Source organism: Pan paniscus, chromosome 8 (assembly GCF_029289425.2).
Source record: "Pan paniscus chromosome 8, NHGRI_mPanPan1-v2.0_pri, whole genome shotgun sequence".
Taxonomy (NCBI): Eukaryota; Metazoa; Chordata; class Mammalia; order Primates; family Hominidae; genus Pan; species Pan paniscus.
In genome coordinates, this window is record NC_073257.2 from 118,600,278 (window position 1) to 118,623,069 (window position 22,792).

The window sequence follows — 22,792 nt, forward strand, 5'->3', positions numbered from 1 at the left end:
GGAAGCCGCAAACCTTCGCGCTGAGTGTTACAGCTCATAAAGGTAATGCAGACCCAAAGAGTGAGCAGCAGCAAGATTTATTGCAAAGAGCAAAAGAACAAAGCTTCCACAGCATGGAAGGGAACCCGAGTGGGTTGCCACTGCTGGCTGGGGTGGCCAGCTTTTATTCCCTTATTTGGCCCTGCCCACGTCCTACTGATTGGTCCATTTTACAGAGTGCTGATTGGTCCGTTTTTACAGAGTGCTGATTGGTGCATTTACAAACCTTTAGCTAGACACAGAGTGCTGACTGGTGTGTTTTTACAGAGTGCTGATTGGTGGATTTACAAACCTTTAGCTAGACACAGACCGCTGATGGGTGCGTTTTTACACAGTGCTAATTGGTGCGTTTACAAACCTTTAGCTAGACCCAAAGCACTGATTAGTGTGTTTACAAACCTTTAGCTAGACACAAAAGTTCTCCAAGTCCCCACCCAATCCAGAAGCCCACCCAGCTTCACCTCTCATGTCCAAATTAAGTTTACAAAGACAGTAGGGAGTAGGGGAAGGAGTTAAAGAGCGACAGAGACAGAGAGAGAAGGATAAAAAGTAGGAAGAAAAGAAGAAAGCAAGCAAGAATGAAAAGTGGAAAGTGGGGAGGAAGAAATGAAACCGTTTAGCTCATGAAGGAGAAAGCATACAGTTTCCAGTTTCTTCTCCAGGTGTTTTTTTTTTTTTATTTTTGGAAGGGGGAGTGAGGGGAGAAGGTGTGCACATTTACTTAGATATGTCTACATGCTGTAAGATTAATTTCAGAACAGAGAGACACTGCCTCTAAGACATGTGGATATATTCAATGAACAGTTTCTTTTTTTTTTTTTTAGATGGAGTCTCACTCTGTCACCAGGCTGGAATGCAGTGGCACCATCTTGGCTCACTGCAACCTCCGTCTCCCAGGTTCAAGCGATTCTCCTGCCTCAGCCTCCCAAGTAGCTGGGATTATAGACAAGTAACACCGCGCCCAGCTAATTTTTGTATTTTTAGTAGAAACGGGGTTTCACCATGTTGGCCAGGATGGTCTCGACCTCTTGATGTCGTGATCCACCTGCCTCGGCCTTCCAAAGTGCTGGGATTACAGGCATGAGCCACTGCGCCCGGCCTCAATGAACAACTTCTTGATTATTTTTATCACCCTCCATACCAGCTATCATACCTGAAACATAAGAGATGCTCAACAAAGAACAGTATGGCACAGTCCTTGTCTCAGATAATGGAATAAAGACAGATGACACGTTTGCCCGCCCTTCTCTCTATTCCAGCCACCTGGCTTTCTGTTATGCCTCAGCCATGCTAAGCATCCTCATATCCATATCCTTTGCATGTACTCTTCCATTTGTCTGGAATGCTCTTCCACCAGGCAGACACACAAGTCTCTCCCATATTTCCATACAGACTTGGCTTAAATACCAAATGCCACCTTATCCAAGATTTCTTCCTTGATGGCCCTCTTTCTCTGATCACTCTCTATTCTCCCTACTCTGTTTTTCTCACACATTTGTAGCTCCACTTCTCATACAAATACTTCATGCATTTTTTATAACATCTCCCCTAACTAGAAGGTAAACTTTATGAGAGCAGAGCCTTTGCATCAATTCCTAATCATCCCTCATTCATGCCTAGAAGAGCATCTGATGTGGCATAGATGTCCAACAATATTTTTTGAATGAATGAATAATAGGTCCAGAGTGAAACAGACCTGGCTTTAAATCCTAACTCTGAAACAATGGAAAAAACACTTAATCTTTGTAAGCCCCACTTCCCCATCATTAAAATGAGGAAAATAAGAATAGTGTCTACCTCCAAGGATTGTTATAAGTAAGGCAGCTGAAAAGTATCTAGTGTGCTCACACCAGATAAATAATAGGAATATAATGCATGATCCTAGCATCATTGTCACTTGAGAATTTAGAGGACAAAGGAAGAAAATATGTGAGTAAATGCCGATGCTACTTTTTTTTTAAGTACGATGCTACTTTTTTTTTAAGCCGGATCCAGAAACATTAGAAATTTTTCACTTGGGGATTACCACATCGGCATGTTATATGGAGTGCTGCTATTGTATTCCGAGGGATACCAAGGACCCAAAGCCTAGATCTTTGTCCTAAAGTTAAGGCCTGTGAGTGAAAAGTTTTCTGTGCACCTTTGTTCTCTCAGCCTCAGCATGGAAGATAAGGGCACAGACCTTCATGCAGGTGGGTGGGCACCTGGGAAGCAGAGGAAGTGGCATATAATGGCTACAAAGAACCCAATTTGAAAGCTGCCCAGCTGAGCCTGTTGTTGTACTGTCACTATCAGGCTTTTCAATGCTGTGCTAGGAGGCCCGTGTTATCTTATTTCATGCTTTTCTGGGTGGTTGTTAGGGCTGTCTTCAGGCTACTAAATCAGAGAGGCCAAGTGGATATCACTAGTCATTGAAATCAAGAGCCTTTTGCAATACGAAATATGGGGTCAGAATAACACTGCTAGAAAAAAAAAAAAGCATAGTACTAGATTCTGGCTATACTAGCTAAACCTTGATGCTTTATTTGGGGATAGAAGAGAGGTGAGAATGTGCATTTTCTCAGCATGTCAGGAAGTGGTAAGGATCTGTTAGAATCTGAAGCTGACCAGAAATGGAAACGTCTAACCTCTTCCAAGGTCTACCTTGGAAGTTATTAATAAATTGACTAAAAAAAAGATAAAGGAAGACTATGAAATGCGGGGTCTAATAATGGCAACTGTTGTGCTAGTGTTGGAACTTTTGCCAAAGTGGGGGTACCAATTTGATATTTTTAAATGTGTGTATCAATGCCAAAGGTTTCATCTTTTCTATTCAAAAGATTTGATTTTTTAAAGTTCGCTGAAGAAGAAATAAAGGTAGTGACGAAAACCAAATAAAAATTCTCAACCTCACTCCTAATTAAATAAATACAGATTAAAACAATAAGGATATGCCTTTTTAAAATTTGCTGTCAGATGGGTTATATTTGAAAAGTCTTCGATAATGTCCAAGATTGCTGAGGGCTTGCAAACACAGGCATTATGATACTGATAGACTATTTATTGTTGCAAATATTTCAGAAGGCAATCTGACAATGTCTACAAAAATTTGAAATGTATATACTCTCTGACCCAGGAATTTTCCTTCATAAATTCTCTTTCCGTAGTGTTTGCTGCTTACGCGAGCTTGAATGCGGACTAACCAAATAAATAATATGTGTGTATGTGTATATATTCGCATTGTTTGAAATAACCAGAGGTCTGTATATCTACAAAGGTCTCTACAATTTAGTAATTACTAAATATAGTTGACTTTATAATGGAGTTCTATGTATCAATTAACCATGAAGTTGCTAAATTTATATGTGCTGATATGAAAATATTTTTAACTTATATTTGTATTCACAAACACTAAATTTGCCACAACAATTTTTCAACAAGAACATGCGTGTAAGCATACGTGTCTATACATATACATATTCATCTGTATAAGCCTAAACAATTTCTAGAGAAATATAGCAAATATATAAATACGCATATATATATATATAAAACAATAAAAGGATAAGAGGTTTTATATATATATATATATACCTTTTTATTGTTATCATTGCTATTTTTGTTGGTATAAAAGTAATCTGTATTCATAGTAAACACACTCTGTAGCTGAGATATTGAAGACTTTGAGAACTGAGGTCTCTATTACCTCCCCAAAGCATTTCAGCAGCGCTTACCTTATCCAGATTTTGACACACTTACTGTTCAATATGGAAACTAGGTTGGAAAGCTGGTGGATAGGAAGTAGAAAATGAGATTTCCAGTTCTTACCCAAGACCAGAATTAGTGGGATGCATAGTTATATAAAGTTGTGAGTTTCTTTTATTTCTGCTTGTTAAAATGCTAGTTTGAGGTTCATTTCACAGAGTTCTCAGGCAGTCATTTTCACAGTTGGTTAAAGGGCCAAGGTTTGTTTTTCCCCAGTGAATGACATTAGTCCTTGGGAAACTTGTTATGAGGTTACTTATTCATGCAAATAAACACTGGGACCAGTAATTGTCCCCTGTCCCCTGTTCCTGCTGGCACAGATCACCACCAGTACAGAAACATTCAGGTTGCGGGTTGGGCCTTTTATTTCAGAAGTAAAAGGGAGAAGCAATAATGGCCAAAGGTGGTACTGCAGGTTCTCTTACAGATGACCATAATATACAACTATATATCCATGTGTAATTGCCATGTGAAAAATTCTGATAAAAGCTATGTTACTTTCCTCCAAAATCAAATATGCATAAAATGTGGCACCCAGTTTCAGGGAGGTAGTAAGTCTCTTGCATTCATCTGTTAGTACTCCAGGACTCCACAGACCCAGTGGTTAAAGATCCTTCTTTCAGTAGATATACCTAAACAGTGACATATTAATATATTTATTCAACAAATATTAAATGTTTCATCTGGGTGTGGTGGCTCATGCCTATCCCAGCACTTGGTCAAGCCAGGAGGATCGCTTGAGCCCAGGAGTTTAAGACTAGCCTGGGCAACATGGTGAGACCTTATCTCTACTAAAAACGTAAAATAAAATAAAAATAAAAATAAATGTTTTGGGCTCTAAGTTGTCTTTTGGACATAGAACGGAGATTAAATAAGATACAACTTTTCACACAGCTTTCAATCCAACAGTTTGGTCAACGTTTTCTCTTTAACTATATGCATTACACACACACATACACAAATGCACCTATGTTAGGTAAATCAATAGAATGTAGGTTTCCTTTTTAGTATTTTAATGTACTGGGCTCCTACAATGCACACACACACACACACACACACACACACACACACAGAATATTTAAACAATAAAAGATCTGCTTCATGGATGAGGACCTGTCAATTTGTCTTCTTTGAACTCAGGGGCCAATAATAAATGCCACATCCAATAAATATGTTCAAAAATTTCCAATAATACCTCCCGTGATTGATTGTAGTTGAGCCTGCTCTTTTCAGCTCACCTCCTAAGGCAGAAAGTAATACAAGAAAGAATAACATCCTTGTCACAGATGTAAACTACAAGATATCTACATATTAGAGGATAGTTGGTAAGAAACATCAGTGCCAACCATAGACTCTCACAGAACAAAAGCTTTCTAGAGGATCTAAGATAAAGTACTAGTTTATATAAATAACCACACATTCCTATGCAGACACTTGTTGCTTTGGGAGCAAATGTTCAGAATCTGTGCCATGGACCCCATCAGCAATCTGAGAAAGCCTGTGGACCCATTTTTTCAGAATGTTTTTAATGCATAAAATAAATTACCCAGAATAGACCAAAAAAAACTAATTCAATTAAATTTAAATAAAGTTATTAAAAGATTAAAAAACAAATATTTAATACCCTTGTATGTACTCTTTAAATTAATATATTATATATCAAGATCTACTGGCAGGTCTGATAACTACTACAATTTTGAGGAAAGAATGAGCATAAATAATATTTTCAGATGTAATGACTGTATTAGGATATAAAAATTTCTGTGATTTCTATTGCAACAAAGTCGCTTATACTGCTAATACTACTCGAGTTTATTTCCAACCCTTACAATTGAAAGTAATCTTGTAAGTTATAAGGTTTATAAAAATAAAGATATAAGGCCGGGCATGGTGGCTCAAGCCTGTAATCCCAGCACTTTGGGAGGCCGAGGCGGGCGGATCTCAAGGTCAGGGGTTCAAGACCAGCCTGACCAACATGGTGAAACCCCATCTCTACTAAAAATACCAAAATTAGCTGGGCGTGGTGGTGTGCACCTGTAATCCCAGCTACTCAGGAGGCTGAGGCGAGAGAATTGCTTGAACCCAGGAGGTGGAGGTTGCAGTAAACTGAGATTGCACCATTGCACTCCAGCCTAGGAGACAGAGTGAGACTCCATCTCAAAAAAAAAAAAAACAAAATAAAATAAAATAAAAATAAAAAAATAAAAATAAAGATATAATTCTTTTTTCTCATGTAAAAAACTAAAGCTTTCCAGAGCTCACCTCCCCTCAAATATGGGAACTTCAATGGAAACAGAAATTAAGTATAACATGTAATCGAGGGACATCTGAAATAGACCAAAACTAAATTTTGAATAACAAACCCAGATAAGAATTCACAACACACTCCATGGGGAAGAGCCAAACTGGCAAGTGAGGGATTTTTCCTGTGTCAAATGTCTCAGTATCTTGACTACAAAATATGTGAACACACTAAAATCAGAAAATAATTTCTGGTTCAAAGTCAAAAACATGATGGCCAGGTGTGGTGGCTCATGCCTGTAACCTCAGCACTTTAGGAGGCCAGCGTGGGTGGATCACTTGAGGTCAGGAGTTTGAGATCAGTCTGACCAACATGGCAAAACCCCATCTCTACTAAAAATACAAAAATCAGCCAGGTGTGGTGGTAGGCGCCTGTAATCCTAGCTACTGGGGAGGCTGAGGCAGGAGAATCCCTTGAATCCAGGAGGCAGAGGTTGCAGTGAGCTAAGAGTGCACCACTGCACTCCGGGCTGGGCAACAGAGAGAGACTTCATCTCAAACAAAACAAAACAAAACAAAAACATTATATTATTGTAAAGTATATTTGGCATATACTCTACAAGATGTACAACCTAGAATAAAAACCATGGGTTCCATATACATAAACAATAATGAATGGGGTCGGGCGCAGTGGCTCATGTCTGTAATCACAGCACTTTGAAAGGCCGAGGCAGGTGGATCACCTGAGATCAGGAGTTCCAGACCAGCTCGGCCAACATAGTGAAACCCCATCTCTGCTAAAAATGCAAAAAACCAGCTGGGTGTGGTAGCGGGCACCTATAATCCCAGCTACTCAGGAGGCTGAGGCAGGAGAATCACTTGAACCCAGCAGGCGGAGGTTGCAGTGAGCTGAGATCACGCCATTACACTCCAGCCTGGGCAACAAGAGCAAAACTCCATCACATACACAAAAATAAATAAATAAATAATAATAACAGTAATGAATGGATGGAGAGAAAAACAGAGGATCTCAATTAGGAAATAAGAGGTCAGCCATGGTGGCTCACGCTTGTAATCCCAGCACTTTGAGAGGCAGAGGCAGGCGGATCACTTGAGGTCAGGAGTTCGAGAGCAGCCTAGCCAACACGGCAAAACCCCATCTCTACCAAAAATACAAAAATTAGCCTGGTGTGATGGTGCATGCCTGGAGTCCCAGCTCCTTGGGAGGCTGAGGCAGGAGGATGGCTTGAACCCAGGGGGCAGAGGTTGCAGTGAGCCGAGATGGCGCCACTGCACTCCAGACTGGGTGACAGAGTGAGACTCTGTCTCAGGAAAAAAAAAAAAGCAAATGAGAAAGAGATAACACAGAGATATGAAATTCTTAGTGCAGCTGATGAGACTGTAACCTGATTTTGATAAATACACTGTCAAATTTTGCCCACTACATTTGCTGACACCTTGCTACCCTGACCTCTCTGTGCTACTTACTTCCAACCTCCTCCTCTCTGTTTATTTTGTTGTTGTTGTTGTTGTTTTAACTGAAGCCTTGGTTATTGAGACAATCTCTTTCTCTCTCTCTCTTTTTTTTTTTTTTTTTAACACTGTGACAGGTAGGTCAGGTGTTATGCTTAGACCCTTTAAAACAATTGGTAGATTTTTTTTTTTTCCTGTTTTGTTTTGACAGGGCTAACTTTTCAAATTAAATCCTTTTATTGAATTTTCACCCTTGGATAGTTTCTGAAGATGCTGCCTTTGCAAAAAAAAAAAAAAAAAAAAAGTAAAGTAAAATAAATAAAATTAGAACTGATAACATTTTATGCTTTGTGAAAGCTAAGCCTGAGATGACAGTTTGACATTATCAACCGCCATGCCTTCAGGGATCACAGGAATAATGCTGGGTGTAAGAAAATGTGCAGATCACAGAGAGTGATGGCCTCATTGTTTTTAGGATAAAGCGTCATGTGCATCGGATGCCACAAGCCAGAAAACAGCAGCATATGCCCAAAAGCTTGAAAATGAAAGCAACCCGGGATGCTACCAATTCCATCCAGAGCTTCCTAAACTAGGGGTGCGATCATGGGAAACAGACCCTCAAGCTCTTTCACTAATTTTCTGTTGTGGAACTTTGCTACTCAAAGCATGTTTCACAGACCCGCAGCATGGATATCATCTAGGAGCTTGTTAGAAATGCAGACTCTCGGCCGGGTGCGGTGGCTCACGCCTATATTCCCAGCACTTTGGGAGGCCGAGACGGGCGGATCACGAGGCCAAGAGATCGAGACCACCCTGGTTAACACGGTGAAACCCCGTCTCTACTAAAAATACAAAAAATTAGCCGGGCGTGGTGGCGGGTGCCTGTAGTCCCAGCTACTGAGGAGGCTGAGGCAGGAGAATGGCGTGAACCTGGGAGGCGGAGCTTGCAGTGAGCTGAGATCACACCTCTGCACTCCAGCCTGGGCGACAGAGCGAGACTCTGTCTCAAAAAAAAAAAGAAAAAAGAAATGCAGACTCTCAGGCCCCTATTGAATCACAATGCAGATCTTAACAAGGTCCCTTTGTGGGTAGCATACATGCTAAGGTTTAAGATGTGAGGCTCTAGCATTTTCGGACAACCTGGTAAGTGAGGTGAGATAGCCACTGGTAGCCCTGACAACTGGTCAGCCGGGTATGCGGTCATTCAACATATGCTTAGTGAGATCTCTCTACATGTAGATGCCATGGCATGTGCTGGAGACATAATGTTTTTGTTTTGACATGGGATCTCACTATGTTGCCCAGGCTGGAGTAAAGTTGCTATTCACAGTTGTGTTCATAGTGCACTACAGTCTTGAACTCCTGGGCTCAAATGATCCCCCTGCCGCAGCTTTCTGAGTAGCTGGGACTACAGATGTGTGCTACCATTCCTGGCTCTGGAGATACAATATTGAATATGATATACATGGTCCCTGCTCTCATAAAACTTACAGACTGGTGGCGAGAAACGGTTGTGATCGAATAAACATGTAAAAAGAAAGTATAATTTCAAACAGAGAAGAACATGATAAAGAAAAAAAACACAGTTGTATAAAAGCAATCAAAATAAGAAACTCATTTAGATTGAGAGTTTACGAGAGGCTTTTCTAAGAAATAGGTGATTAACCTGAGGTCTGAACCATCCACAGTAATCAATTATGCTCGATTGGTCAGGGTATGGCCAAGAAAGAAGGGTATTCCAGATAGAGAAAACAGCATGTACCAAGGCTTTATGGCAAGACACATACCCCTGTATGTTCCAAGAATTGAAAACCCGCCTAAAGGCCTGCAGGCAACGAGTGAGGAGAGGGCAGACTAAGATTAGGCTGAGGGAATGGGCAGACACAAGTTATGCTGGAGCTATAGGTCAAGATGAGAATTTAGTTCTTTATCATCAAAGCAATGGGAAGTAAGCAAGACTTTTTTTTTTTTTTTTTTTTTTTGAGATGGAGTCTGCCTCTGTCGCCAGGCTGGAGTGCAGTGGTGCGATCTCAGCTCACTGCAACCTCTACCTCCCGGGTTCAAGTGATTATCCTGCCTCCACCTCCCAAGTAGCTGGGACAACAGGCACGCACCACCACACTCAGCTAATTTTTGTATTTTTAGTAGAGATGGGGTCTCACCATGTTGGCCAGGATGGTCTCTATCTCTGGTAAGCAAGACTTTTAAACAATGATGTGTTTACTTTTGCATTAAGAAAATATTGATCTCTGTTATGTAGCAAGAACTGGACCTTGGAATCCAAGATAACACCATCTGCTCCAGGGAAATGGAGAAGTCACCACAAGAGTGAGCCCCCTAAGGAGGTGGGAAAGCTGCTCTGACCTTTTGAGCTCATTCTGTGTCAGGCACAGTGCTGGGCATGTTACATGTGACAGCTTTGCCTGGGTTACAGAGGACGATGGTCAGCCTTGATCCCTAACCTGTGCCCCCACTGACTCTGTCAAAAAATATATTCACTCCCCCAAAAGGGAAACAAACCTTTAGAGATGAGAAATCTCATGGTACATGCATAGTAATGAAAAATGTGTGTTTTCTGGGGAGTTTGGGTTATAGGGGTGACCTGCTTTGTTTGGCTGTAAGCTGGTAAAGTGCAGGACCTTCTGCCTTTGTGTTCAGAAGAGCTAAGGACTGGTAGGCACAAACGGCAGTGATTAGGGTGCTTTTGAATTGTGAGGGATATTTTAGAAACTGGGAATGTCTTGGAAATGAGATGGTCACTCTCTGGGCCAGTGCTGGGTAGCCTACAACAGCCTCATTGCTCTGTGGTAATTGTGGATAGTCCATTCTCTTCCTCTCCTCTACATCTGAGACCTCTTTCTTTCTCCCTGTCTTTTCTCCCCTCACCCTCTTCTATATACAGTTTCCCCCTTTTCTCATTTTCTTTTACCCCTCTCACCTGGAGTGCTCTATCCTAGGCCTAGCGGTACCCCCGCAAATGCTTAGCCCTTCTGAGGATCCTCTGTACCAGAGAAGGGGAAGGAAACATTCATTGCTGGTGTTAGTAGGTCAGGCACTGTGTGAAGTATTGTATATGCATGGGTTTCTTGAATTCTCACCTGAATAGGCTCTGTGAGATAGACATCACGGTCCTCTACTTATTTACCATATTAGCTTAGCTATATTATTACTTAAGCTTTCTATGCCTTTGCTTCTTCATATGTGAAATGAGAAAAATAACCTACAACATTGTCATGAGGCTACAAAGTGTAGTCCTGTCCTTCACTGCAGCATAACCACCCGGAGTTGATAAGAACTACTGACAGGTGAGCAATTCACTCAACTGACTCTCCTCCTGCTGCCTCTCATGGGGACACACAGAAAAATTCTCTCTCTCTCTTTTTTTTTTAAATTCTTTCCAAGTGTTTTGTGAATCTCCAAACAAGACAGTGAGGCATGGCCTGGATGGTATCTGACAAAATAAGGAGACTGAAGAAACAATTCAACACAAAAGAGTAGCAGCAGCAACAACAAGGAAACACTTTAGGAATCAAGAGTTTGGAAGTATTCTCTTTACCTGGAAAGACACTTAGATTGGATGAGAGGGCTGTGCTGGTATCACCACTATCAAAATATACATATTTCTGGATAACCTATATATTTATATTTATTAATATATGTGAAAAAATATATTTATGAAAAATTATTAAGACTATTTTGTATTACTGAAGACAGGAAATGTCTTCATGCCTAAATCACACGATTATTGCCACTGTGCCGTTGTGCCTGCCTACCTATCCTTAGCTCTTCCGAACAGAAGATACCTGCACTTTACTAGCTTAGAGTCAAAAGAAGCAGGTCACCCCTGCAACCCCAAATCCTCAGAAACCACACATTCACTATGAGATTATTACACAGACTTAGTTCATGACAGAGTCATAGAACTAATATTACTATGAGTATTGCGGCAAAGTTGATTTACTTACGACCATCCACAGTTCTGGCCTCAAGATGCACAAGGTCTGGTTCTTTATTTGACCCCATCACAGACCTAAAAAATGGAGAAACATGAAAAGAAACATCCATATTAATGACTTCACATGTGCCTTAGAGGAACTCGGCAGAGCCCCCAGACTATTAATATCCACAGGCATCTAAACCCACAATCCTTAGAATATATCTACTCTATTTATTTACACAGCCTGACAGTAAAATTTCCACTTAAAATAAAAATGATAATGAAAACTACACTTGATGAAAGTCAGGCTGCATTCTAGCAAGGATGTTGCATGTTATTAGCTGGGACTTGCATACAGGTCCTACGCATGTTGTGTGTGTACTCTTGCAACAACCCCAGTGACAGTGTATTAAACTTTCAAAACTTATTAGGCAGGCATGCTGCTTCAGCTGGGTGACTTGATCAGCGATTCCCATAGCACACTGATCTAATTAATTTTTTCACTGAAATTTGCCAAACCACCTACGACTGCCCTATGAACAAACCCTGTGACTCAACCAATACAGCAGCAGTTACAGCTGAGTGACGATTCTCTGTATTGTCAAACCCGTGTGAAGAGAAATAGATGCACCTCACTTTCTGATACGTGCCTGAAACCATATGTGTAAGCAAAATAAAAGCCTATTTAAAATGCCTTGGAGACACATATTATTTTGTGTAATCCTGCAGTAAGCTATATTAAATGGAAAATTATTATTCTGGAACATAAATAATATGGGCAATCACGCTTTATCTCTAGGATTTTTATACAATGAGATTAATTAAACTTGGGAACATCTGCACTTTTTGAAAAAATCAGGCTTTGCAGAACTTTAATTTATTCCATTTCTACACAGAAAACAGCGAAATGCCTCCAAACTGGTCCCTCTGCCTGCCCCCAGCCACTCAGCCCAGCCACTCAATCAAGGCTAGAAAATGCAGATGTTAAAACTACTTATCCCCGGGCCGTGCGCGGTGGCTCACGCCTGTAATCCCAGCACTTTGGGAGGCTGAGGCGGGCGGATCACAAGGTCAGGAGATCGAGACCATCCTGGCTAACACGGTGAAAGCCCACCTCTACTAAAAATACAAAAAATTAGCCGGGCGTGGTGGTGGGTGCCTGTAGTCCCAGCTACTCCAGAGGCATGAACCCGGGAGGTAGAGCTTGCAGTGAGCCGAGATGGCACCACTGCACTCCAGCCTGGGTGAGGGAGTGAGACTCCGTCTCAAAAAAAAAAAAAAAAAAAAGTACTTATCCCTCCAGAGCCTAGTGCGGTATCCACGACCCTGCACAGACTGGGTCCGTCTCACTTTTGCTGCCTCATCTCCTGCCACACTGAAAGATGTTGCCATTGTCTGAAAGTGCCACACTCATTTCCTCGCCCCTCTGTGAGTCTCTGTAAGCTTCTGCCTTCAGGTTGAGATGCTCTTCTCCAGCTTCACCTAACCCCTGAATCATAGTTTAAGACACAAGTGAAAAGTCACTTCCTCTGTTAAATATGTCTCATTTACGACAGGGAAAGCCTTTTCCTCCTATCAGCAAGTGTTTGTTATAAATCCTGTAAGATCCTTATCAGAGTTTGTTATAAAGAATTATTTTTGTGTTTTTCCAATATGAAGGCATCCTCTTCCCCCAACAGACACACACACAACACACAAATACAAAAGACACACACAGAGATACCCAATAAAGCTACTGGAGGGTCTTCTCTTTACACACTTTATATTCATAGATATAGTTCCTGGTATATAACAGACAGTCAAATGTGAAATGAAAGAAGGAAGGAATGAAGGAAAGACTAAAGAAAAGGAAAGAGGTTAGGAGGAAAGGCAGGGAGGACAAGAGGAAGGAGGTAAAGAGAAAGAAAGCGAAGGGGCTATAAAGGTCTGTGGGTTTTCTGAAGTAAGTACATTAATCATTGTCCTAGGGTTATTCCCAGAACTCTACTTACTTAAACTCATTTTTCCAACTCAAAGAAGCTGAGTGGCTAGCTGGCTTAATCACTCTTCATCTGGAGAAAAGAAGTCTCCTTAAAGCCCTGTTATCGCTGTCAATAAGTTTTCTCTGATTGATACATGGCCTGAAATTCAGAGCCTATGCTTGAAACATTAAATCCTACTTTGTTCTTCCCCTAGGAAGCAGATATTTCCTAATAAGGGTCTCATAATTTTCCTCATATAGACATGGGACATGCATTTGCACATTTTAATCACTGGAATCTGCTTGAATCCAGGCAGAAAGTGACCCTTTCATCAGAATTTCAGTTAAGTACTGCAGCGACTACTAGGCTTTGGGTGGTGACTCTCCTCACACTGAAGCATTAACTGGATCCACAGGTGACCTTTTCTGACAAGACTGCAAGTCATGAGCATTAAAAAAGAAAATGAGCTGCTTGACAAGCCTCAATCCAGAAAGCTCAGCAGTTAACTGTTTTATTTCAAAATGGGCAGTTACATGTTGTTCAACTGTCCACCTTGCCTTAAGTTTCATCCTTGAAATGACTACCACCACTTATTCCCAGGAGAAACGCAGTACCCCAGAAACACAAGGTTAAAACTAGCATGCAAGCCTATCTACTTGGCTTACGGCTAGTGTCAACGGGAGGCAAAATAATTACGCTGGATTCAGTGTAGCTTTCCATGTGCGTATAGTCTCAAATAAATAATAGCAGTAGTTTTTTAAAATCTTGTATTATCTTTAATGGCAAAGCTGTTGTTTCCCGTGACATCCCCCACTGCCTTATCAACAAACAAAAAACAGGCAAGGCCAAGTGCAGTGGCTCACGCCTGTAATCCCAGCACTTTGGCAGGCTAAGGCAGGCGGATAATGAGGTCAAGAGATTGAGACCATCCTGGCTAACATGGTGAAACCCCGTATCTACTAAAACTACAGAAATTAGCTGGGTGTGGTGGTGCGTGCCTGTATCGGGAGGCTGAGTCAGGAAAATCCCTTGAACCTGGGAGGTGGAGGTTGCAGTGAGCCAAGATCACACTGCTGTACTCTAGCATGGGCGACAAAGTGATACTCCATTTCAAAAAAAAAAAAAAGAAAAGAAAAGAAAAGAAAAAGAAAAAAAAAGAGGCAAGAGCAAAACAGAGTTCTCTGTTCTCCCCAAATCTACTGTGGCTAACAAACCTCCTTATTCTGCCTAAATGTTTTCTCATCTATAGTAAAACAATTACAACTACAAAACAAAGCTTTACATATGAAAGTCAAACCACAGTGTTTCCAATAATTTTTATTTGATGATGCCTCACCCCTAGACCTGTGGTCCAAGAGTATCTCTAGCAGTTACAGATGATAAAGAATTATTGCTGCTTTTACTTTATGGCCTAGTGAGTTCTTAATTGCTGAGGCCAATCAATGCTGAATGTCTGTATAAGTGCTGATTTTAACGGTCCTGTCATTGACCAGATACCCTAGAAAAGCATATCATTGCAGTTGACCCAAATGATATCATTACTCTAGCCTATATATGCTCCTAAATTTTAGCTGGAGCTACGGAGTTAGGTAGCATTCTGTGTGTTTTAAGACCTACTATGTGTTTCATCCTCATCCTCATCATTAAACATCACTGTCATCATCATTATAATCATCAAAGAAAAACAGCATCAACATAGAATTTAATACAAAATGAACTCTTCATGGTCTTACTTGCAGAATGAGATCTTGAGACTGATATTCAAGCATCTCTATCCAAAGACGTTGGAAAATCTGACTTCTGCTATTAAGTATAAGGGATTGGGCACCTTCGTTTTATGCCTCTAGATTATCCGACACATATCACTGTCATAGTTCATAATGATTTGCTACATGTCTGCATAAATGACTCTCTTACTACACCAGACTCCCAAAGGCAAGTGTTCTGTCTTTTATCACTGAACTCTCTCTGCTTGCCAAAGTACAGAGAAGCAAGTTTTCTCAGTAAACACATATACAACATTTTTGCACCAGTCAATATTTACTAACATCCAATACAGCATGTTATTCTTTCTGGGACTCAGAACCTCTCTGTAAATATATGATAAAAATTTTGTCTAGGATATTTTAATTATTTAAAAAAAGGCAATAGGTAGATGTATCTTGTGTACCTTCACACTGCCTTTATGTTGAACCAGGAAAATGAACTCCCTTCTTGAAGTGAATTTTATGGAAGGGAAAGGGAGTCTTTCTGTGTACATCCTGGTGTCTGCCTGGGATCTCCTCTCATCCTTCTTCTGCCTTCATAACTCTTATTGCTGTGGCTCAGCTGCAGATGACTGAAGTTGAAAATAGGCTTCTCAGTGGGGGTGCCACTTAAGCCAAGTTGGTTATCCTTTCTGAGACTTTCAGAATGATGAACATACTTTTGCACAGAAAAAAATTAGGCCATGTTACAATTGGTGACTCATTTGTCAATCTCCTTTATTGACAGACAGACTCAAACCTTTCTGTACCTCTGTGCCAGGCACCTGCACGCCACAGATAGATTATCAAAAAGCATTAACTGAATGGTTTTTGAGAAAAGAGAAGTACACAAACCAGCCATATCAGCATGTATTAATTTATCTGTATATGTAACTTTTGTTAAGTTAGTTAACATCTCTGTGCCATCACTTTTTTAGTCTTTAAAATAAGTTAACATATTTTTTTCTATATTTTTCCTATAATATACATCTTTAAGTACCTAGAAGACTCCTGGCACAGAGCTAGGGCTCAGGAAATACAGTTAATTTATTTCTTCTCTTTTTCCCCCTTTTTATTTCCAGAAATGGGTGGGGGAATATTAATACCTAAGAAATTAAAATGTATGCTGGTGAAAAACTCTTGGCCAGGCGTGGTGACTCACACCTGTAATCCGAGGATCACCTGAGGTCAGGAGTTTGAGACCAGACTGGCCAACATGGCAAAACCCCATCTCTACTAAAAGTACAAAAATTAGCCAGGCATGGTGGCAGGCGCCTGTAATCCCAGCTACTCAGAAGGCTGAGGCAGGAAAATCGCTTGAACCCGGGAGGTGGAGGTTGCAGTGAGCCGAGATCAAGCCGGTGCACTCCAGGCTGGGCGACAAGAGCGAGACTCCATCTCCAAAAAAAAAAAAAAAAAAAAAATTCTTGACATATCATGGATGCCTTGCTAACAGAAATGATCTATCAAAATTATTTATTGTCATAAGTCAATAGACAAAAAATGAGTCAATGGCTCAGAGATCAATTATATGAATAAATACAATTCAAATATTTATTCATTTATTTAGTCAGTGAAACATTCCAAACCCCTACTATGAAATAAGAATGAGGGCTACATAATTACTGCACTTAAGAGCTTTAGAACTACAGAAGAGGCAGTAACCCAATGAAGAAAGGGTTCTAACATTCAAGGTGCTATTTGAAGACACAGGAGGAATGACCTTTCACCTGCAGATGGAAACCTGGAGGAAAAGCAAGGTCCAGGAACCCTTTGGAGTAAATGAATCAAATCTTCAAGTATATGCAGCAATAGGATCAATGGACAGAAGGAGTGAAGAGCATTCCATTTACAGACAAATAGCAGGTACTGGGGCCCTAGCTCAAAGAAAGGATGACCCATATATGTATCTATTGTAAGTCAATAGGATGGATCCAGTGTTTCCAAAGTAGATTAGCAAAAGAAAACTGAAAAGACACCAGGGACCCAATCAAAAAGCACCTTTTGTGTAATGCTCAGGTTTTGTATTTGATCCTGAAAGCCATGAGATGGTGCTAAAGAAAGGTAAGCGTATACATTTATAAGCAGGTGAAAAGACTTCAGTCCTGGTCTATGTGTGGTCCTCGCTATTGAGGGACTATGAGGTGAAGTTGCACAGGTCATCTAGGTGAGCTTTGTTGATGAAAACAAGACAAAGCCCATTGCAGCCTCCTACATCTATACTTCCAGTATCTTAAGTAGGTTTTCACATTTAGGAGCTATTTTGAAATAAAACCTAAAGATCACTAAAGACAAGAATATGAATAAAAATAAATCACACTCTGAAATGGTATACCAGTGACATAGCAGCGCAACATCAGCCTTCTGAAATACAATCAGCTAAATGCAGCCTTTGTAGACATTTTCTACAGAGAAACTCAGAAATGTCACGAGTTTATCATTCGCCTGGCATTTTGTCTGAGTTTATACCAGCTTAATATAGTGCCCAATAAATGCTGCAGAGCCACAAAATGTCCTGATGTAGATAACCGCAGAGCAAGTACTACAAAATAAATATCATGATGGGATAGCACCTATTTATTCAGATTCAGAATTGCAGTTAATGGCATATGGGAAGAAACGAGGAGGGACCTGCAGAGGAACAGAGGCTGGAAGGTTGGAGACCCCTGCCTTCCTCTTCATGTTCCCACAGCCCCCCTTCATAAACAAAGTCCATGAGGGCAACAGGTCCTGTCTGCTACCAAAGTGCCTGGCAGGTATTGGCAGTGACATACCTTGGTTTCCTCTCCTACAGTCAAGGGTTTCCCCTTCACCTGCCACTATAATTAGGCCCTCAGACAAACATCATCAAGATAACCCTGGTTAAGGCCACAGTTTTTGTTTTTGAATAGAGCATCTTAGCCTGAGGTCTCGTCTGCTGTCCAACACGGGCAAATGGGCCAGATAATCTACAAAGCAGCCGAAGGTGCCATTTAACCTCTCCCTTTAGCCTAAGAAACATGTCTGCTTCCTGCTTTTATTCCTCTTGCCCCCAACACTGTCAGTCATATTGGTTCTCCAGAACCAAAGGTACCTACTAAAAATAACAAATAAATAGATCAATAGATAAACAGACAGATAAAAACAATGCTTAATCTCCTCAATGCACAATGGCCTACTGAGAATCAGCATTGCCAGCAACCTGAAGCCCTCCGCATGCTGCATTTTGTCATCCTTACTCCCCAAGCCAGAAGCCCAAGTGTTTATTTCTATGATGTCTGCAGCAAAGTGTGTGTGTGTGTGTGTGTGCATGTGAGTGTGCGTGTGAGTGTGTGTGTATGTGTAGGTGTCGGGGAGCAAAGTGAGGCACGCAAGTCTGACCTGGAATGAAGAAATACATAAAGCTCAGGAGGGCAGTGAGGAGGTGAAGATGTTTATTTAGCAAAGGGCTTGGTAAATAGGACTAAAAGTTTAAACAACCATGTTTAGAAACAAGCAACCTGTCTGTTAGGTCTGTGACCTGTCTGGTCACAATGACCAGACCTAAACCAGCCAAGAAGAAGCTTTCTGCAGCAGCTCTCCCCTTCCTTTCCCCACTTTCCCTTTTCTAATTTAATGACTTTGCTTTTTCCATCAGTATTTGCATTTTTTTGTTTCCTTCTTATTTCCCCACTTTTATGCCCCCTCTTTGTCTTTGTTGTTTCTTAAATAAATATTTTTTTTAAAGAGGAGGGTGGTGCAGGCACGGTGGCTCACGCACTTTGGGAGGCCGAGGCAGGTGGATCACTTGAGGTTGGAAGTTCGAGACGAGCCTGGCCAACATAATGAAACCCCATCTCTACTAAAAATACAAAAATTAGCCAGGTGTGTTGGCACACATCTGTAATCCCAGCTACTCAGGAGGCTGAGGCAGGCGAATTGCTTGAACCCGGGAGGCGGAGGTTGCAGTGAGCCGAAATCATGCCACTGCACTCCCCTACCCACCCCCCCAAAAAAAGGATAAAAGTATGTGGGGGGTCTAGAGAGATACCAGGGACCATGCTCAGATCAGTGCTCCTGATCCCCAAACAAAAATCACAGTGCCAATGAGATACAGAGAAATGCATTTCAACTGATGAAAAAGAGCATGAGATTAAGGTAAAGGAAAAGCTTAAAATATTTTTAATAAGGTTTCTTTTTATCTTTTTAAACTTTAGTGGTATCATACCCTGCGTATTTTTAGCAACTTGTTAAATGTACTCAATAATATATCTTGGATATGGTTCCATACCAGAACAAAAAAATAATGAGATAAATCTCTATTTTATTGCAACCTATTAAATGAAAATATCCAATTTATTCAGTCGTTGTCTATCGATGGACGCAAAGAAAAAATATACATAAATGGGGAAGAAAAACTGGAGATACACATTAAAAATTCATAATTGTAGTCACTTTTGGTAGAGTTTGGGGGTTGTGGGTAATGGTCAAAGGGATCCTTATCCTTATCAGTAATTTAAGAATTTTTATAAGGAAGATGTATATATGCAACAGTCTAATAATTAATACAGCTGTACTATTAATAAAAAGAAAATATTCTCCATCTGGAAAATAAAGTCTAAGTGGGTAGTAAATGTGGGCAAACCACAAAGGGAGAGAAAAAAGGATGAGTGACATTTCCGTAGGGAGGAGACCTGGGATTTTCTCAAATCTTGAATACTTATAAGTCTGACACCATCTTAGTGAGAGGGCCAGGAAGGTGAAAGCCTAGAAGAGTTTTGGTCAGAGAAGCAGTGCTAAGGACCTCCTGGAGGGGCGTGCTTGTGTTGATGTTAAATTCAGTGTGAGAGGAAGGAGGCTGGAGATCCTGCGTGGGGCCGGAGGGGCCACAGTGACAGAAGACAGGGAGAAGAGAGAACCTCTCCACTTCACCTCTCTTTATCCATTTCTGTTAAGGACAAAGAACTTCAGACTAGAGGGTAGAAAAAATATAAGTTTAAAGGAATTGCTCAGCACAGTGGCTCACAGCTGTAATCCCAGTATTTTGGGAGGCTGAGATGGGAGGATTGCTTGAGTCCAGGAGTTTGAGACCAGCCTGGGCAACAAAGCCAGACCCCCATCTCTATTAAAAATGTTTAAAGAGGCCAGGCACAGTGGCTCACGTCTGTAATCTCAGGGTCTCACTATACTGCCCCGGCTGGTCTTGAACTCCTGGACTCAAGCAATCTGTCCACTTTGGCCTCCCAAAGTTCTGAGATGACAGGTGTGAGCCGCTGTGGCCAGCCAGGGATTGTTTTAAAAGGCAAGGTTAGTGGACTAGGTATTTGAACTATAGACTCACTATGGATGACCAAAAAGGTTGGGTAAATATTAAAAGTAATAAGAGACCCAGCAAGGAAATAAAAGAATCATGAGGCCAAAAACTGAGAGAAGATGGAAATTCAGAGAAGAAAGTCCAGAGTTTGGCCCACTTTTCCCCTGGGGAAAACTGTCATTGTCTTGGCTGGGCATGGTGGCTCATGCCTGTAATCCTAGCACTTTGGGAGTTCAAGGCAGGTGGATCATTTTAGGTCAGGAGTTTGAGACCAGCCTGGCCAACATGGTGAAACCTCATCTCACTAAAAATACAAAAATTATCCTGGCATGGTGGCACATACCTGTAATCCCACCTACTCAAGAGGCTGAGGCAGGAGAATCACTTGAACCCAGGAGGCAGAGGTTGCAGTGAGCCAAGATTGCACCACTGCACTCCAGTCTGGGCGACACAGAGAGAGAGACTGTCTCAAAAAGAAAAAAAAAAAAAAAAAAGGAATTGAAAATTTAAACCAGGCCGGGCGTGGTGGCTCATGCCTGTAATCCCAGTACTTTGGGAGGCCGAGGAGGGTGGATCACGAGGTCAGAAGATCGAGACCATCTGGCTAACACGATGAAACCCTGTCTCTATTAAAAATACAAAAAAAAAAAAAAAATAGCTGGGCGTGGTGGCGAGCGCCTGTAATCCCAGCACTTTGGGAGGCCGAGTCGGACAGATCACGAGGTTAGGAGATCAAGATAATCCTGGCTAATGTGGTGAAACCCCGTCTCTACTAAAAAACACAAAAAATTAGCTGGCTGTGGTGGTGGGTGCCTGTAGTCCCAGCTACTTGGGAGGCTGAGGCAGGACAATGGCGTCAACCCAGAGGCAGGGCTTGCAATGAGCTGAGATCACGCCATTGAGCTCCAGCCTGGGCGACAGAGTGAGACTCCGTCTCAAAAAAAAAAAAAAAAAAGAAAATTTAAACCTGAGCATTTTGCTGCTGGAGATAACCTGACCCCATGGAGATGATATTCCATAAGAGAATTCCAGAACAGCTATCTCTACATGTTTTGTTTGAACACATCAAGCAAGGGGGGGAAATTAGGCACCCCCAAAACATGATGGTTTATTAGATATAAGTTGTGGAAATGCAGTACAGTACTTACATACTAACTTTAGAAAATATACACAAAATAGAAACTAAAATCGGAGCAAAGAATAATCAGAAAGTATCTTTTTCCCACACCTCAGTGAATCACCAATTACCCCCCCAGGGTGCGGGTGCAGGTAAGTCACCATGGAGACTGTTGCTCTAAACTGAGGATTCCTGGGATATCCTTAATATTTAACACCAGGCATGGCAGATGGTTGATTCTGAATTAATTTTTTAATGAATAAATGAATAAATTTTTGAATATGTTTACTGAGTAACTACAAATGCTAGGTGTAGTTCTAGACATTAGGGGTTTAAAATTGAATAAAAAAGAAAAATCCCTGTACCTTGTGAAGCTTACAATTCAACATAGAACACAGAAAAATTAAAAATAAACATGTCAGGTGATGCTCATAACATTTCTTGAAAGCTGTGTGAGGAAAAATATATAAAATACAAGGCATTTAGCTACATCAGAAAAAAAACCCCATTGTTCCCTGGTGTCAATCAATGGCTGGTTTCCATCTATTAAGTGTGAGATTGATGTCATATAGGGCCGCAAGGCTGTGCTCTTGTTGGTGTCCTGCTCATCAATTGTCAACAACTTGGGTGAAAATACATGTTGTGCGCCTAGAAAATTCATACATGACACAAATTCAGGAAAAATAATGACAAGATAAGAGAAAGACAGTGTTATCTCTGAAAGCAATTTACTTGCCTAAGGGCATACAGCTAATAAAAGATACAATCAGACTGGAACCTAGGCATTCTAATTTCTCTAGGGCTTTATACACCACCTGTAAGAAAGGGTAGAGATAATAGTACCGAATAATACGATTGTTGTGAAAGGTAAAAGACGAAATATGTGTAGCTACTACTACTGTCAAGAGTATGAATCAAGGAATCCTTTAGGGACAGAAAGTCTGTTAGAGATTAACTAGTTCAAACACCTCCTGTTACAATTAAGAAAGCCCAGGCTTCCAGAGAGCAAATACCATGTCCAAAGTCATACCACTCAGAGTGTATCAAGGTTGGAATTACTAACCCAGGTCCTTAACTCATGTCAATAATTCTTTTCATAGAAAAAAAAATTACCCCTTAGTGTCTGAGGCAAGACAGTGTTAACTAGGAAGGCAATGTGTGTGTCTTACACACTAAAAAGATAAGGAGAAGCCAGACGTGATGACTCACATCTGTAATTCTAGCAGTTTGAGAGGCTAAGGCAGGTGGATTGCTTGAAGCCAG

At 41.0% G+C, this 22,792-nt stretch overlaps 1 protein-coding gene across 5 annotated transcripts in view; it reads right to left on the reverse strand.

The window, feature by feature from the left end:
• Nucleotides 1–22,792, reverse strand: part of SORCS1 (sortilin related VPS10 domain containing receptor 1) — a 589,577-nt gene that overhangs the window by 145,806 nt on the left and 420,979 nt on the right. For all 5 annotated transcript variants that reach the window (XM_055093367.2, XM_034931441.3, XM_003825559.5 and 2 more), the window contains exon 6: nt 11,463–11,527. In XM_055093367.2, coding sequence (XP_054949342.1) covers nt 11,463–11,527 — 65 coding nt within the window. The remainder of the gene's footprint in view (nt 1–11,462; nt 11,528–22,792) is intronic.